Below are 17304 nucleotides of genomic sequence, written 5' to 3' on the forward strand. Positions count from 1 at the left end.
CCCCTGTGTCTTGACCCCTGCCTCTTTCTCACCCCGCCACTGCCCTCCAAACCCCCTGCCTCCCCCCCCCCCCCGCCCCCTTGTCACATTCCAGACTCTCCGAAGACTCCCAGCCCTCGCTCCTCTCCAAACCCGTCAGCAGCCTGTTTCAGAACTGGCCCAAACCACCTCTGCCGCCACTCCCCACGGGAACTGGGGTCTCCCCTTCCGCCGCTGCAGCTCCGGGGGCCACGTCACCCTCAGCCTCCTCCTCCACGTCCACCCGCCACCTCCAGGGCGTGGAGTTCGAGATGCGGCCGCCTCTGCTCCGCCGGGCCCCCAGCCCCTCACTGCTGCCCGCCTCGGAGCACAAGGTCAGCCCTGCGCCCAGGCCCTCGTCCCTGCCCATCCTGCCTTCTGGACCCTTGTACCCGGGCCTCTTTGACATCCGTGGCTCCCCAACCGGAGGGGCAGGAGGCTCCGCTGACCCTTTCGCCCCCGTCTTTGTGCCACCACACCCCGGGATGTCCGGGGGGCTTGGTGGAGCCTTGTCAGGGGCCTCCCGCTCCCTCTCACCAACCCGCCTGCTTTCGCTGCCCCCGGACAAGCCCTTCGGCGCTAAACCTCTGGGGTTCTGGACCAAGTTCGACGTGGCTGATTGGCTCGAGTGGCTGGGCTTGGCTGAGCACCGAGCACAGTTCCTGGACCACGAGATCGATGGCTCCCATCTGCCCGCCTTGACCAAGGAAGATTACGTCGATCTGGGCGTGACCAGGGTGGGCCACCGCATGAACATCGACCGGGCTCTCAAATTTTTCCTGGAGAGGTGATGGCTGGCCTGGACGGACCAGCCCGTCCACAGAACCCTTGAGCCTACTGGCCTCTTAACCTCTGACCCCTGACCGTCATTATCTCCCCTGGGCCAGGGACTCTGCTAGAACTGCGCCCTGCCCTCGTCTCCCAAGGCCGGAGGTCACCGGTTGGCCAGATCCCCGGCCAGACATTTGCACCTCACAGGAGGGGGCAGCTGACACAAGACTGTGTGTGAAGCAGGGAGCAGGGGGGGTGGTGATGGAGGAAATCGCAGAGGGGGATGGAGAAGGAGGGAAGGGTCGGTTCTGGGGAGGGGGAACAGACAGAGCCATAGGGGGTCAGCCCTGAGCCTGATTGGATGGGGTTTGTCCCCCGGCCGCAGGGGAAGGGGGTGCCCTCAGATTCCACCACCTGCCGCTCCTCTAACAACCCTTCCCCCCCCCTCCAGGCCCCTGGGCTCTCCCCACCCTCCCCCCTCCCCAGCACACACACACAGCAGCCCCCCACCCCGGCCTCTTGCACGCCCCTTTGCACGCCTGCTTGCCTCTCTCTTCTCCCCGGGCTACAATTTTGCACAAATTTGCCCTCTCGCTGTCTTGCACACTCCGCCTTCGCTTCCGGCTCGCGAGGCCCTCTCAGCGCTCAAACACCGACCCCCCCCTCCCCCCCCCCGCTTTCCCTAGCCCACATTGCATTTCTTCTCTTCTGCCACATTCCGTACCTTTACTCTCTCAGACTCTTGTCCTTGGTGCCCTCCCGTGCACACCTCACTTCTGAAAATCTCTAAACCCTTGCTGCAGACACACTTGGGACACCCCTTCCCCCACCCCCTCCCACACTCTGTGCACGCATACTTATTCTCCGGAGCACACCTGCCTTTGTTCAGCTTTTGCACACTTGCTGTCCCGTGCACTTTTCCTGACACGCTTCCATCCATTCTGTTTAAGCATTAGCCCCTTCTTGAACCCCCACGTTTCTACTCCACCTGCCTGTCCCTGTTGCAGGGACACTCCCCTGCACCTCCCTGCCCCCCCCCCTTCTCACACTGTCATTTCTTGCACATCTCGTACACCTCCCCCCCCCCCCCCCCCGAACTGCTTGTCTTTCAAATGCTCATTCCCTTCCTCTTCGCCAGCCAGCCCCCGCCCCCCGCCCCGTTCCCTTGCACCCTTCTTTTCCAGATCTCTGTCCTGCTTCATTCTCTTTTGTGCACTTTCTCCCACCCTCACTCTTGCACACAGCCTCTGCAGCTCTCTCACTGCTCTCGCGAAGCCGGGTCCTTCCTCTGACAATGTTCCTGCACGCCGTGGCTTTGCTGCACACTCATTCTCGAATGTCTGCTTGTCCTCGCCGGCTCCTGGGTGACTTTTTCCATCTCCCCGGGGGAACCCTACCACCTCTCTCCTTCTGCACACGTGTCTCCGTCCACACACTCTGGGGCTGAGCTATCCCCGCTTTTCCGAGCATCCTTACTTCTTGTTCCTGTGGAGGAACAGCTCGTGCAGACCTTCTGACCCTGCCTGTTTTCTTCCCTCTCCACACTCCTTTCTCCTTCTGGCCAGAGAAGACCCTAGGCAAGCCCCCTTGTTGCTCACTGTGGCCTCCATTCTTCCTCTTCTCCCTGCTCCAGTCTGTGACTTCTTGTACACCCTCTCTCGTCTCGCTCTTCCTAGTTCTTCCTGGACCATCTCTCCATCCATTTTGCACGAAGACCCCCCCCCCCCAACCTTTCTTTCTCTCAGAGAAACTCCCTCTCCCTCCAGCATGGCTGTTCCTTCCTGCACGCTCCCCCACCCCCACTCCCTTTATTCCTGGGGCTTGGGAACTTTAAGCCACCCCTTCCCCTGAGAAGCCCCCTCTCCTACTGTGGGTAAAGGGGGGAGGGCATCGCCCTCAGGTCCCCCCCCCCATGTTCAGCTGCCAAAGAAGGGAGCTCCCCCTCCTTTCCCCAAGCCCATTCCCCCTCTGCTGCCCCCTACCCCCCCAGGGGGGGGCGCTCCGTCCATGGGGGGAGGGTGCTTGCAGCCCTCTCCCCTCACCACGTCAGGGATCTGCGGGGAACCATGTGGGAGGGTCGTGGGAGGGGGGAGGGATGGCAAGGAGGGGGGCAGAGGTCGCGCTGGACCCCTACCCGCCCCCTCCCCCTTGTCGGATGCCCCCCGTCCGCAGGGGGCCTGCGCGGCGCCCGTCTATCAAGGGCTTGTTCATTCTGGATGGGTGCCGCGGGGTTGGGGAGGGTGTAGGGGGTGGGGAGGGGGGGAGGAGAGGTCGGGGTGGGGGGTGGGGAAGGGACTGGATGGGGCAGCGCGGGGTGGAGAGGATAAAGCAAAAAGAGGAACAATAATGAAAATACAAAATACAAAAAAAAAAAAAAAACCCTAGAACACACACACACAACAACAACAACAACAACAAAAATCCAGAAAAAAAACCTGAAATAAAAGCCCGAGAATTGTCTTCCAAGGGGGGTGGGAGAAGAAGAAAGGAGGGGGGAGGATGAGGACGTCAGGTTCTCGCTGAGACAGGGATTGGCATGGGTTGAAAGCCCCCGGCGCCCACCCGGGTCTTCCCTCTCGCGAGCCTCTCAGTTCATCCCTCAAGGGATCGGGACCCAGGCGTCCGTTCGCAGGGACTGGGGGAAGATGAGGGAGGCGGGATTATACTACGGGGGTTCATCCCTACCCCCCCCCCCCATCACCTCCCTCGCCCTGACTCCCCACCAAGATTTTGCAGAGAGAAATGGCTTTTGTACCAGGTCATTCTTTATAATTAAACTCACAGTATCCACCCCCCTCGAGCCGGCCCCGCCTCCTTCCTGGGGAGGCAACGCCCCCTACCCTCGAGGGTTCCGGGTGGGTAGCCCGAGCCAGCCGGGCGGCGTGCGAGCGCAGCCGGGGCCCGCCCCCCGAGCGTTAGACTTCCGCGGTCGGCTCCGCCCCCAGGGCCTCGAGCATGCGCCGCCGGACCAGGGAGCGGCGCAGGTGCAGGCGGTAATCGGCCAGCAGCAGCTCGTCGTGGCGCACCAGCGGGTGCCCGAGCCCGCGGAGGCGGAGGCCGCAGCGCAGCAGACGCGAGCGAGTCTGGAAGTCCGCGACCGTGATGAGCCACCTGCGAGGGGTGGGGCCAAGAGGACAGGGACGGGGCGGAGACCGAAGGGAATCGCTGGTGGTCCCTGCCTGGTCCCTGTTCGTTTACCCACTCGGGTTCCTCATCCCGTCACTCTGTCCCGAAACCCCTCGGCAGCCCTGACCTCTCGCCGAGGTCCACCCGGACTTCGACCCTCGCACGGGTCGTTCTAGGTCCCGTCTTCTCTCAATCTAATTCTGTCCCCTGGTCGTCGTCTGTCGAGGCTCCCCGTCTTTTCGAACCGCCGCTCCAGGGCCCGTCCCTTTCTTTGTCCGGTCCCGCCCCCTCAGTGAGTCTCAGGCGCGTCCCCAGATTTAGGTGTCTCCCGGTCCCGCCCCCAACCCGACCCTCCAGGTCCCTTGCCCACCCGATCCCTCCTGGCCCCACTCTTCCAATGTGCTCGGCCCAGGCTCCGCCCCCTCATAGCCGCCTTCCCAGGCTCCGACCCCACGCTTCGGTTTTATCCGTCCAGGTCACCACCTGGGTCCCTCGAAGTCCATTTCCTCACTCCAGATCCCGCCTGCTCTCTGATCTCACCTGGCCCTGCCCCCGCCCTGCGCTCACTCTCGGCTCCGCCCCTTCCCGGTTCTCACACTCTGCCCCGTCGTCCCGCACTTTCACCACCAGCCGGACCCAAATCCGGTGCTTCCACACTCAGTCCGGCTCTCCTTCCCTTCCCGGCCCCGAGTGGGACTCGGCGCCTTGGCTCTGGCTCCGCCCCTCCCTCCACCTCCCTAGGCCACACCCCTCACCTCCTCCACTCCAGGCGGCGCAACCTGCTCCCCGCCGCCAGGCCCTTCCCGGTCGCTCCCAGCCTGGGATCCGCCACAAACTCACCTGTCCCGGCACCCCGCCGTCCCACAGATGACGTTCGTATTTTCAAAACGGATACTGGTCACGCGCCCGCTCTCCATGGCTCCGGGTAACTCGGCCTCCAGAGCCTCCAGCACCTCCAGATGGGTAAAGTCCTCCTCTGGCTGGAGGAGTCAGGAGAGAGCGCCTCAGCATGTGACGCTCGTGGGCAGCAAGGTTCCGGAAGCCCCCACCTTAGACCCACCTGTAGAAGCTGCCAGAATCCCAGGTGACATTTGAGAGGCAAGCTTCACACTCTATCTCGGGAGCCTATCGCTCTAGTCAGACCCGGGAGAACAGGTATCTCTCAGGTAGAAAAGCATCAACTGTCATTCTAGGTCATTCTCCAAAAATATCAGTTCTCACCAGGCGGATTTGCCAGTAGTCAATGAGCAGTTGGCTTAAATAATTCGCCAATTTGGTCAACTTTACCAATCTACCAAAAACTTTTCCAGCAACCTGCATTGGATGACAGACTTTTAGCGGCTCTTAAAGATCCCGCAAGGATTTAAGTTGTACACGTTTCCGTTTATGTTCCTATCAGCATTTTAAGGAATGTCCGGTTGCAAAAAATAATAATAATAACAGTAAGGGTCATAGGGGGTTTGACTTGTCATTCGGAAACGTATTGATCACTAACCACATTTTTAGCGTGAGATTACCATCCAGAAGGTGATATCCCATCATCAGAACATATAAAATTGCTGAGAAAATAGGGTGACATCATGACATCGGTCACCTCCAGGAAGGCAAGCTGTGCCATGTATGTGAGGAGGAGGCGGGGTCCCCTGTCCAAAGCCACAAAGAAGAGGAGGGATGGGCTCGGAATGAGCTCCTAGAACAAGGACAACAATCTCTGTGTTGGGGTAAAGTCACACAGATCACCTGAGGGAGTGCGTCTGAGACCAGTGCCTGAAACACGGGAAGCGTCCCATTAAGGTCAGCTCTTCTCGGGTAACTTTTGAGCGAGAACCTAACAGATACCTCTGCTGACCGATGGCAGCGATTGCCAAAGGATTTGTACCAGGAATGACCGGTTCACCGAATCTGCCCAAGACATGGGTTTCATCTTGAGTCTCTGCTGTATTTGCAAACTTAACAGAATTGCATAGGATCGATTAGCAGGTCACTGGCCTTCCTTTGTTTTTGTTTTTTTTTTTTTTAATTTAAATTTTTAATGTTTATTTTTGAGAGAGTGAGAGAGAGGCAGAGCGTGAGCAGGGGAGAAGCAGAGAGAGAGGGAGACACAGAATCTGAAGCAGGCTCCAGGCTCTGAGCTGTCAGCATAGAGCCCAACGCGGGGCTCGAACTCACAAACCGTGAGATCGTGACCTGAGCAGAAGTCGGACACTTAACCAACCGAGTCACCCAGGTGCCCCTGGGACACCTGCCTTTCAGCCTCAGCCCTTCTCTGCCCCTTGTTCTCCCGCTCTCTCTGCCCCTCCCAGGTCATCAGTGACAAATGTGACGTCTGACCCTTTGACAAATTCATAACCAATTTTTAGCGACCTGTCCTGTGCCGAGCCCACAGCTGGCCAGCTGCAGAGCCTAGATTGAAGCCCTGCCCACCTCATTTCTGAGCCTGCTCCCTTTCTATCGTCCCACCCAAGCTGTGCAGAGACTGGGGGTCTGGGGTCCCAGGGGCAGGGGGCCACTCACCGAGGTCTCCATGCACAGACAGAGAGGCTGGGCAGCGGGCGGTGTGGGAAACCTCCGGAGGCATGGTAGCTCTCGGTCCAGCGCCTCGTATTCTGCAATGACCTGACGCAGGTACTGCTTCCTGGGGAGAGAGCGAGCGGGCAGGGACCTCGGCGGTCAGGGAGGGGGCTGTCATCGCCCCCCAGGGGGGCTGAGATCAGAAGTCATGAGACCAGGGGCCACTCACGAGGATCTGACAGGCCTGCCCAGGCTCCGAGTCTGCGTCTCCTCTAGGGTCTCCATGTCCACAAGGAGGGCTCCTGGGGATGGAGACCGGGTGTCAGCCGCCCTGCGCACCCCTCAGACGTTATTCGGCTTCAGCGGGCTTCCCCGAGTGTTGTCTGTACCATTCCCGAATGGCTCTTATGCCAGTTACCGGGCTATTTATTGACTCTCAGCTCCCAACGCCCCACTGCATCCACTCCGTCCGTGATCCCGGGGCGGGGACTCTACCAACCCCTGCTCTGCTCCGACTGCTGGGTTCCCGTTAGGCTCTGCCCACAGGGGGCGCTAGAGAGGGGCTGCAAGGCAGGAGGAAGAGGGAGGGAGGGACTCGCCCGGTTTTGCTTCCCATTCCGCAGCACCCCCAACACCATTTCAACCCGTGTGTGGTTTTCTCACCGTCTCAGAACCGGCCTCCTGAGGCCAACCAGACCGACAACAGCCGCCGATCGGCCCTTCTAGACGACCCCTCCCTCGACTAACTGGTCTCTCTTGTGGCCAACCGCTAGTTGTCCCCCATAATCCGTTTTCCCCTTCCTCTGCAGTCTTCGGGTTTTCCCCGGCACACAGCCGCCCAACTAGAGACATCAGTTCCCAGCATCCCTTGCGGCCGCGTGTGGCCATGCGAGCGAGTTCTCGCCGACGGTGTTGGGGGAGGGAGGGGTGCAACTTTGGGCTCATTTGTTGGACTCGCTGCCCCTTCCCTCGGACGGAAGCGTGACCGTGGCGACGAGCCAGCTTCCGCGAGGCTAGAGCAACAATGCGGCGGGAACCCGGGTCCCCGCGTCATCTCATGCGGCTGGGATGTCCCAGCAAGCCGGACCGCCTGATCCCCTGTCGCGCTCTCGTCTTAACGCCATTGCGTTTGGGGGTGTCTCTTTGTTGGGGCAGCCGAACAGAGAGCAGGTCGTGACGCTGATCACGCTCCTGCCGGCCATAAACAATTTCACGGAGCACCAACGTCAGCCGAGGCCTCTCTGTGACCAGGGCGGGCCGAGATAAAAATAAGGCCACTCCGGAGCCTCGTCTCAACACGACAGAACATGAACACCGCCCGAACCACAAAATGACCAAAGTGCCTCCGCTTGGTTTAGAGCTGATGCTGCTTCGTTCCCGCCCACGGTGTTAGCGCGGTTCATTCCTCCTGCGTCACAGACTTGCCTCCACTTCCTGCCAGCATCCCAAGCCTGCTCCCCCGAGGGCTCCCAAAGTCACCTAACCTAACAGCCCCTCCTAGGGCATTCCGTGTGTTAGGGACTCCCTCGGTACAAGCCAATAAACTCAGTGGTGTGCTGGTAAATGTTTAATTAATCTCTTTCTCGCTCTCAAATGTTTCATTAATGTCACGCTCCCTGTCTCTCTGTCTCTCTGTCTCTCTGTCGTCTCTCTGTCTCTCTCACACACACACAGATTGTAGCATTTGCCAGTTTTCACGCTGTCAATATACCCACCATGACCAATTTCATGCTCCCCGCGGTTTTAACAACCAGCTTGCAAACCTTAACAATCGGCTCTTGCGAGCAGGGACAGGCTGTCTCCAGCACACGGCTATGTCACAGCTATGCTCCTGGCGGTCTTTGCCTTTCGGGGTGTTGACATAGCTCAGCTTGTACCATCGGAAATCCCCTTCTCTGGTCCCCATCCTCCACCTTCCCATCTGTTTGCGCAGGGCAGCTGGGACGATCTTTCCATCTCCGCGCCCCTCGCTCACAAACCACCAGCGGCTTTCTCTCGCCTTCAGAATAAAGTCCTCCCCGAGGCAGGGACTTGCGCCTCAGTGCGTGATCTGGGGAGCCGCACCTTGTTTGAGACGCAGCATTGTGGGGTCCACCCCAGACCTATGGGATCAGAATCTGCATTTTAGCAAGATCCCCTTTGAGAAGCGCGGGCCCTGCATGCGGTAACCCCTGTTGCCTTCTCCAAGCTATACTGGCCTCCCCTACACCCCTCCAACACCGCGATCCCTACAGATCCATCCATGGAATAACAATAATAGCTCTATGTTTACAGGCCTTTTTATTTATTTATTTTTATTTTATGTATTTATTTTGAGAGACAGAGAGAGAGAGAGAGAGAGAGAGAGAGAGAGAGCAGGGGAAGGGCAGAGTGAGAGACAGGGAGAGAAAGAGAATCCCAAGCAGGCTCTGCGCTGTCAGCACAGAGCCTGATGTGGGGCTTGAACTCGTGAACCGTGAGATCATGACCGGAGCCGCAACCAAGAGTCGGGCGCCTAACCAACTGAGCCAGCCAGGCGCCCCATATATGTTTACAATCCCTTTTAAAAAGCCAAGCACTCAGGGCACCTGGCTGGTTCAGTCGGGAAAGCATGGCAATTCTTGATCTCGGGGTTTTGAGTGCAAGCCCCACATTGGGCGTAGAGCTTACTTTAAAATAAAAAGCCAACCACTTTCAAAAGTGTTTTCCGCTGCATCCTCACGACTACTTTCTGATGAAACGGAGGCGTAGAAAGATTACGTGACCTGCCCAAGGTCACGCAGCCGTAAGTGATAGAATCAGGATAAAAATCCAGGCGTCTGGATCCAGACCCTGTGTTCTCAGTCTCCCCAGTCTGCTGTCTGTCCTCCACTCTCATCTAGACAATGTGCTCTACCCTCCAAAAGGTCCCAGTCTGGTGGAGGAAGCAGTCAGTGCAAAGGGCAATACGAGCTACAGCGGCGGTGTCACAAGGTGAAAGGGAAGCCCAGTCTAGGGGCAATCAGGGGAGGCTTCCCGGAGGAGGTAATGTCTACAGTAAGACCTGGGGATAAGGAGGAGCTTGCCAAATAAAGAAATGGCAGGAAAAAGATGTCTATGCAGAGGACCACCAGGGACTAAGGTCTTTAAGCACAAGAGAATATGGCCATCCGCAGGAACTTCTCAGACTTCTCTTCAGCCCCAAGCTAAGAAGCATTTATTGCAAAGCGCTTGGGACCCACGGGCTGGCTTTCTTTCTTTCTTTCTCTCTTTCATTTATTTATTTTGAGAGAGACAGAGAGAGTGTGAGTGGGGGAGGGGCAGAGAGCCAGAGAGAGAGAGAGAGAGAGAGAGAGAGAGAGAGAGAGAATCCCAAGCAGGCTCTACGTGTCAGCACAGAGCTCTACGTGGGACTCCATCTCACAAACCGTGAGATCATGACCTGAGCTGAAATCAAGAGTCAGACGCTTCACTGACTGAACCACCCAGGCATCCTGCCACCGGCTTTCTGTCGGCTGATGCCAACCTGGTAAGTTAAAAAGTGTCACTCGTCCCAAAGTACCACCAAGAAAGCCACAAAGCTGAAATGAACAAATATTGATCTACAAAACTGGCCAACTCGTCAACTCAGTTCCACTCAACTTTTCTGGAGCCAAACATAAATTATATTTGTCAGGCCGATGCCTCAGTCCCGATTAGAGATGATGTGGGGCAGGGATCTCCAAAGGAAAACAGGCCTTCAAAGACACTAAAAAGACACCCACTCAGCCATTCCCATTCTTCTTCCCTCCCGTTTGAGAAGTGTCCATCCCTCGTCCATGCAGCTCAGGGGAGGCTCCCCACTCTCCCTTCTCCGAAGGCATCCCATCCAGTTTGAACCAATGCCTTGCAACTCTTACTGTTTGTTGCAATCACCTGGCAAGCATTCAAAAACTATGGGTGCAAGGACCCAAGTCCTAGAGATTCTGGTTAAGTTGGATCTGACGCGGGTTTGGGTATAGATGTTTTGGTTTTAAATCCTCCCACCTTATGTAGGGCCAGAGTTGAGGACCGCTGACTAAAATAATCATGATAATTTTTTTGCCAGGGGTCGAGACAAAGTGAGTGGGTGACTGAGTGCTGACCAAAAAGACGTGAGGAGGGATCATGTGGGGGCTTTTAAGACGAACAACCCTCTGCAAGTGATGCCTGGAGCTGTGGCAGCCATTTCGTGGCCATGAGGTAAGCAGGCTGGTGTGCAAGGGAGATACATCCTGGACTAAAACATAGGGAAATAAAAGCTGGGTTCTCAATGACATCATTGAGCTGCTGACTCTACCAGACCCAAACCCCACCCCACTTCCAGGCTTCCTTTTGAGTGATGGTGGCTCTCCTATTCTTTCTTCTACACTAAGTCCAATTTTTATTACATGCTAGCCAAATGCATCCCCAATACATATTGATTGAGTGAATGAATGAATGAATGAATGAATGAGTGAATGACGTGTGTAGGGGGCAAGTAGGGAGCCCTGGAGCACGAGCCTGAAGTTGTCAGCTTGTGGCCCACCACCCAGGGTCTGAGGCTGAAGGGCTGGGACTCCATCCCAGAAGTGTTGGAGAAGGAAGGGGGGGTGTGAGCAGAGGAGGGACAGGGTCAGTGCTGGCAGTCAGATGACCCCCCAGAAGCCAAATGGGGGATGGGCTTGAGGAGAGAAACCGGAGACCGGGAGTTAGATAGGGAAAGACGAAGAGGACAAGACCTGAGTTGGGGCTGTGGGGATGGAAAGGCAGGGAGACAGGGCAACGGGAGCGGGCAGGAAGATGGGGCTGGGGACCAAAGGCTGTGGGCGGAAGTGGGGGTGGGCAGTACCTGGGGTCTAGCCCACTGGCCATGTTGGCAGTGGGACCACTGAAGGTGGGCAGGACGGAGGAGGAGCGGCTTTGGGGTTAGCTGCTGAGCTCAGTGAGGGAGAAAAGGGGAGCGTGAGGGACCAGGGCAGAGCACCTAGGGAGACCACAGCCTCAGAAGAGTTGTTAAGGCCCCAGAGGCTCATGGGAAATGTAGTTCTGGGTCCAGACCATCGGCCCGGGAACCGCAAAGGTTCATGAGACATATGATCTAAGGGCCAAAGGGTGCCACCCAGGAATGTGGTCAACATCGGAGTCTGGGATGGCTCTCTGGTAGGCCAGTGATTCGCTTAAGGCCACACTGCAAGCCAATGTTACCACACAGTGCACGGACGAAGGAAATCCACCCTGCCCGCCCCCCCCCCCACCCACGCACTCACAAGGCTCAGTACCTGCCTCCCTGTGCATGCTGGGGTTGCCGGTGGTGGAGGAGCACAGGGTCTCCACCTCTTGCAGCATCCTGGGAAGGCGGGTGAGGGATGTCTCAGGAGGATGGGGAGAAGAACCCTGACTCGCCCACCCTCTCCAGCTCCTTCTCTCCACGGCCGCCTCCTCCTTCTTCTCTTTGAAGCCCCGGGGGAAAACCATGGAAGAACTGGAAGGCTGAGACCACATAGGAATGTGGATTCCCCTAACCTCTGGGAACCCAACGAGTTCCAAATGCTGTGTGCCCCAGTTCCTTCTCTGCCACTTTCCCGTGTCTTCCTCTGTCTCTCCAGATCTCCTTGGGACTCTGCCTCTCCCCGCCTCTCTCCCTCCCCGGTCCTCTTTCTCTCCCCATGTCTCCACCACCCTCCCGCTTTTACTCTCTCCCCATCTCTTCCCCCTGATCTCTCCCCACCTCTCCTCCACTCTTTCCCTTGATTTCCCTGCCCTCTTCCCGCCCACTTCTCTCCCCCTCTCTCCCTCCATCCCCCTGGACTCCTCGGCTAGTTTCCCCACCATCTCCCCAGCCCTCCGGCCCTCTTCAGAGTCTGCCTCTCCCCAAGCCTGCCTCTCTGTTTCCCTACCTCTCTCCCCACCTCTCCCCAGCCTCCTTTATCCATCTCTCTTCTCTCATAACTGGCTCCCCTGCCCTCTGTCATCCCTTTTCTGGTCCCACTTGCCCTCCGCTCATCCCTGTCTCACGCAGGAACTGGTTAGACACAGGCCAGATTCAAACAGAAATGGGATTCTATATGGGGTGGGGGGAAAGCTGGTCAGGGCACCTGGTTGCCATGGTACCTCCAGAGGGAGGGGGAGGGGCTGGAGGTTCCATCTCCTGGCTGGGAGGGAAAAAGGAGCAGGGGGTCGGGGGGCCTGGACCTCTGGGTCTAAGGGAGGAAGGAAAGAGAGCCTGGATTCCTGGATCCAGAGGAGAACGGTCTGGGGGGGGGGGCGCCTGCGCCTGAGTGCAGGAGTAAAAGGGCTGTGCCAAGCAGGTGTCCCTAAGGCAACTCTTTCTTCTCAGTCTGCAGAGGTCTCAGCAGGAACTGTGAGAGAAGAGACTGGGCTTGCTTAGTTATGCCGTCTGTCCTTCCATCTCTGTCTCTGTTACCTGTATCTCTAGTCCTCTGCTCTCCACTCCCAGATGGTCTCTGCCTTGAATGCCCATTATTCCTGCCTGATACGCATAGATTCTCTGCTTTCTAGCCTAGTGGCACCTTGATTTTCTCAGTGATTTCTTCAGGGGCGAGCTTAAAAATCAATCTAGAATGCAGAGTCAACCCCTGGACTTTTGCTGGATACAAGAGGATCTTTCTTTTTCCAGCACGGTTGCCAGGCTGGTCAGAGTCGAGGTTGGAGCTGCCGGGGGCTATCACATCACCTTACGGGGAGAGAACGTGCCTGGCGAGGAAAGCAGAAACCAAAGATGCAGACAGATTCCTGATGATGGTGATTGGGAAACCTGGATCCAGCCATGGCTGAAGCTGTCATCCACTCAATTAATTCCCTGTTATGCTGAAGTCCTTTGAGTCTCTGTCATTGCCAGTTAAAACATTCCTCACTTAGGGGCGCCTGGGTGGCTCTGTCGGTGAAGCATTCAACTTTGGGTCAGATCATCATCTCACACTTCATGGGTTCGAACCCTGCGTCAGGCTCTGTGCTGACAGCTCAGAGCCTGGAGCCTGCTTCAGATTCTGTGTCTCCCTCTCTCTCTTCCCCTCCCCCGCACATGCTCTCTCTCTCTCTCTCTCTCTCTCTCAAAAAATGAATAAACATTTTAAAAAATTAAAAAAGAAAACAATCCTCGCTTAAAGAGACTCAGTTCCCGTTCCTCTGTGGCCCTGACTCCCTTTAGTCACCCTGATGTCTTTATCTCCCATCAGGCTGTCTTTCTCCATTTCTGGCAGCCAGCCCCATCCCTATAGGACAGGAGACATCTTTCATTCCCATGACAACAGGCACAAAATCCCCCACAGCCCCTCGAGCTCTAGCTCTCCTGCCTGCGGACTCTCTCTCTTGCTTCCTCTCCTCTCCATTCCCACGGTTCTGACCCGCAGGCTTCGTCTTCTCCTGCCTGGACCCTTGCCCTCCCCCTCCTCATTCCTTCCCAAAGGGTTCCACACGGGTCTTTCTGCTCCCTGAGCTGACCTGCCCCTCCCCAGCTTGCAGCCCTCCCATGGCTCCCCAGTGCCCCCAGACAATGAGCATGTGAGATCTGCACCGTCTGGTCCCACCCTCCTCTCCCACCTCACCCCTCCAAACACTCTCCAATCCTTCCCGCCTTGGTCCTGTTTTCACTCTCCACCTCCCGTGCCTTCTGCCTGGAATGTTCTTCCCTGTCACTCCAGAGCGGGGTCTACCTATCCTGGTAGACCAGAAGCTCCTAATTTATCTCTGACTCTCCAGTGTCACCCCAGCTGGGATGCGTTGAGTGGGTAAATGAATGACTGTTCCTATCGCTGTGACCCATGCTCAGCAGTCTCAACCCCACTTGCCTGTGTGCCTTTTGGTCCTCATGAGGCGACATAGGGTGAAGAAGAGAACATGGAATGGACTCGAGTCAAACAGACCCAGCGTCAAATGCTACGTCCAGACTGTGCAACCTTGGGCAAATGCCTTGCCCTCTCTGAGCCTAGTTTTAGCTGCCTCTTCTGAAGCTCTCTTTCTGCCCTCTTTGGGTGTCATTCCATGTCTGTGTCTCTGTTTCTGTCTCTCTCCCCTCGAGCATCTGGGTCTGTATGTTTCCGTCTCCCTGTGTCTCCATTTCTCTGTCTCTCTCTGTCTCTCTCTCCCTCTTTTGTCTCTGGAACCCTGCCTCATCTCGCCCTGTGTCTGAATTTGAATTTCTACGTCGTGTGTCTCTTTCTGCGTTCATCTCTTATTCTCTGCGTCTCTGCAGCTTTCTGAGTGTCTCTGTCTCTGTCTCCATTGCCCTATCTCTGCTTCTCTGTTATCTCTCTATCTCTCTGTCCCCTTTGTCTGTCTTAGCCGCACATGCCTCCCTCTACCACTCACCTCGTCCTTCTTGGGCTACTCCTGTCCCACTCCCTGGCCTGGCTCCCAGCCTGGGACAAAAATCCCTGAATCGGCATTTTCTTCCTATTCCAGAAATTATGTCAGTGCCGCAGTGGGGGTGGGGCCCGTCTGTAGCCCTGGTCAGAGGGTTTGCCTCCCTGCGTCCTCATCCATACAGGCCCTGGCCAGCGTGGCCAACTTCTCCGTGTTTGTCCTCTCCGGGGTCAGCACCAGGAGAAGAGGTGAACCTTTGTTTACACACATGTGTGCGTGTCTCTGGGAACATTTGTGTGTGAATCCGTAGGGATTGATACAAATTCATCCGTTGACTCATCCATCCACCCATCCATCCATCCGTTGAATCATTCATTCACCCATCCAACTATCATTTCATCCACCCACCCACATAGATGCATCCTCCAGCCCACCACTCATCCATCCGTCCGTCTGTCCGTCCGTCCGTCCGTCCGTCCACACATACATTCCTGTACTTGCTCTTGAACTTGTTCACTCCTCCATTCAAACAGTCAATATTTATTGGCTGCTTACGGTGTGCCAGACAACGTGTCAAGCAGGAGGGATGCGACAATAAACAAAAGAAAGTGCTACCCGCCTCCTAGAGCTTAGGTGTTTGGCAGTCCTCCGTGAGCCAAACTCCCTCCTGCCCGGGACCCTGCATGGGACGGTCCTGCCCACTGGAGTATTTCCCCATCTCTTCCCCATCTTCACCCGGTGTATACCTACTCACCCTTCAGAGCTCAGTTCAAACGTCACTTGGTGAAATAAGGCATACAGAGAAAGACAGATACCATATGGTTTCACTCTTATGTGGATCCTGAGAAACTTAACAGAAACCCATGGGGGAGGGGAAGGAAAAAAAAAAAAAGAGGTTAGAGTGGGAGAGAGCCAAAGCATAAGAGACTCTTAAAAACTGAGAACTGAGGGTTGATGGGGGTGGGAGGGAGGGGAGGGTGGGGGATGGGTATTGAGGAGGGCACCTTTTGGGATGAGCACTGGGTGTTGTATGAAAACCAATTTGACAGTAAATTTCATATATTAAAAAACAAACAAACAAAAAAAAGTCACTTGGTCACTTCCTCGGGGAGGCCTTCCATGACCTCCTTCTTGGACACACATTGACTCGAATACATACAGATAGTTCTCTGGTGATTATCTGTCTCCTCCACTAGACCCTGGGCCTTCCCAAGGCTGGGGGTTTTGTGTGCTTTGCTCCTAGCTGGATCCCTGGTGCCTAGAGCAGGGTCTGGCACAGTAAGTGTTTCACAAATGGCTGCGTGGATGGGATTAAATGAACACGGAGGACTCTGTCTCCCGGTTCCCTGTCCAGCACTCTGTGCAATTCCACACTCCCAGGGGCTACAACAGGCAAGGTCCTCACACTTCCTGGATGCAAACATCGTAGTGGCGTCATGGTGGAGGGCGAGGGTCTAGATTCAGACCCACGTGGGTTTTGAATCTCAATACTGACACTTCCCAGCTGTGTGACCTCAGGCAGGGCATTTCCCTTCTCTGAGCCTCAATTTCCTCGCTTGTCAAATGCAGTTATAAAGAATGTAAGGGGTGCCTGGGTGGCTCAGTTGGGAGAGCATGTGACTCTTGATCTCTGCCACATGAGTAGCAAGCCCCGTGCTGGGTGTAGAGTTTACTTTAAAGAATTAAAGAGGAGCGCCTGGGTGGCTCAGTCGGGTAAGCATCCAACTTAAGCTCAGGGTCATGATCTCACGGTCCGTGAGTTCAAGCCCCGTGTCGGGCTCTGTGCTGACAGCTCGGAGCCTGGAGCCTGTTCTGGATTCTGTGTCTCCCTCTCTCTCTGCCCCTCCTCCACTCACTCTCTGCCTCTCAAAAATAAACATTAAAAAGGTAAAAAAAAGTTGGGATGAGCACTGGGTGTTGTATGGAAACCAATTTGACAGTAAGTTTCATATTTACAAAAATAATTAAAAATAAATAAATAAAATAAATAGGTAAAAAATAAAGAAATAAAAAGTATATGAGCAAATGCATATAAGTATTAATTATGACAATACTAAACAGGAACCTTTTTTTTATTTGTTTTTTTTTAATTTTTTTTTAACATTTATTTATTTTTGAGACAGAGAGAGACAGAACATGAACAGGGGAGGGGCAGAGAGAGAGGGAGACACAGAATTCGAAACAGGCTCCAGGCTCTGAGCTGTCAGCACAGAGCCCGATGCGGGGCTCAAACTCACGGACCACGAGATCATGACCTGAGCAGAAGTCGGACGCTTAACCGACTGAGCCACCCAGGTGCCCCCCGTTTTTTTTTTTTTTTAGCATCTCATGTGAATTGAATTTAATCCTCAAAATAACTTAATGACGTGGAATCTGGGTTTTTTAAAAACTACCCTCGTTTACAGATGGGGAAACTGAGGCACTGAGAATATAAGCAATTCACAGGCAATATTGAGAGCAGAACTTGGATTTGAACCCTGGCCCTGCCATGTCCCAAACCACAGGCACAACCGGGACACCACAGCTGCCAGTCTATGAGTCGATGTCTCTCTGGAAACGTGTCCCAGAAGTCTGGCAAGCCCACGTGTGTAGACATCT

At 55.7% G+C, this 17304-nt stretch overlaps 2 protein-coding genes across 6 annotated transcripts in view; one reads left to right on the forward strand and one right to left on the reverse strand.

The window, feature by feature from the left end:
* The window catches only part of SHANK1 (SH3 and multiple ankyrin repeat domains 1), a 60164-nt gene extending 52163 nt beyond the window's left edge, over positions 1–8001 (forward strand). For 4 of the 5 annotated variants that reach the window (XM_058708290.1, XM_058708289.1, XM_058708292.1 and 1 more), the window contains one exon: positions 95–8001. In XM_058708290.1, the coding sequence (XP_058564273.1) occupies positions 95–809 (715 nt within the window). In that variant the 3' untranslated portion in view covers positions 810–8001. The remainder of the gene's footprint in view (positions 1–94) is intronic. The other variant, XM_058708293.1, reaches the window with a different exon arrangement.
* On the reverse strand, positions 3705–12155 carry C17H19orf81 (chromosome 17 C19orf81 homolog). The gene is made up of 5 exons (XM_058708439.1): positions 11664–12155; positions 6656–6728; positions 6430–6550; positions 4756–4895; positions 3705–3900 (listed from the first exon to the last, which is right to left on the reverse strand). Exons 1-5 carry the CDS (start codon positions 11884–11886, stop codon positions 3705–3707), a joined length of 753 nt encoding a protein of 250 aa, XP_058564422.1. The 5' UTR covers positions 11887–12155.
* Positions 12156–17304: the final 5149 nt, after the last annotated feature.

The sequence above is a fragment of the Neofelis nebulosa genome, chromosome 17 (assembly GCF_028018385.1).
Source record: "Neofelis nebulosa isolate mNeoNeb1 chromosome 17, mNeoNeb1.pri, whole genome shotgun sequence".
NCBI classification, from domain to species: domain Eukaryota; kingdom Metazoa; phylum Chordata; class Mammalia; order Carnivora; family Felidae; genus Neofelis; species Neofelis nebulosa.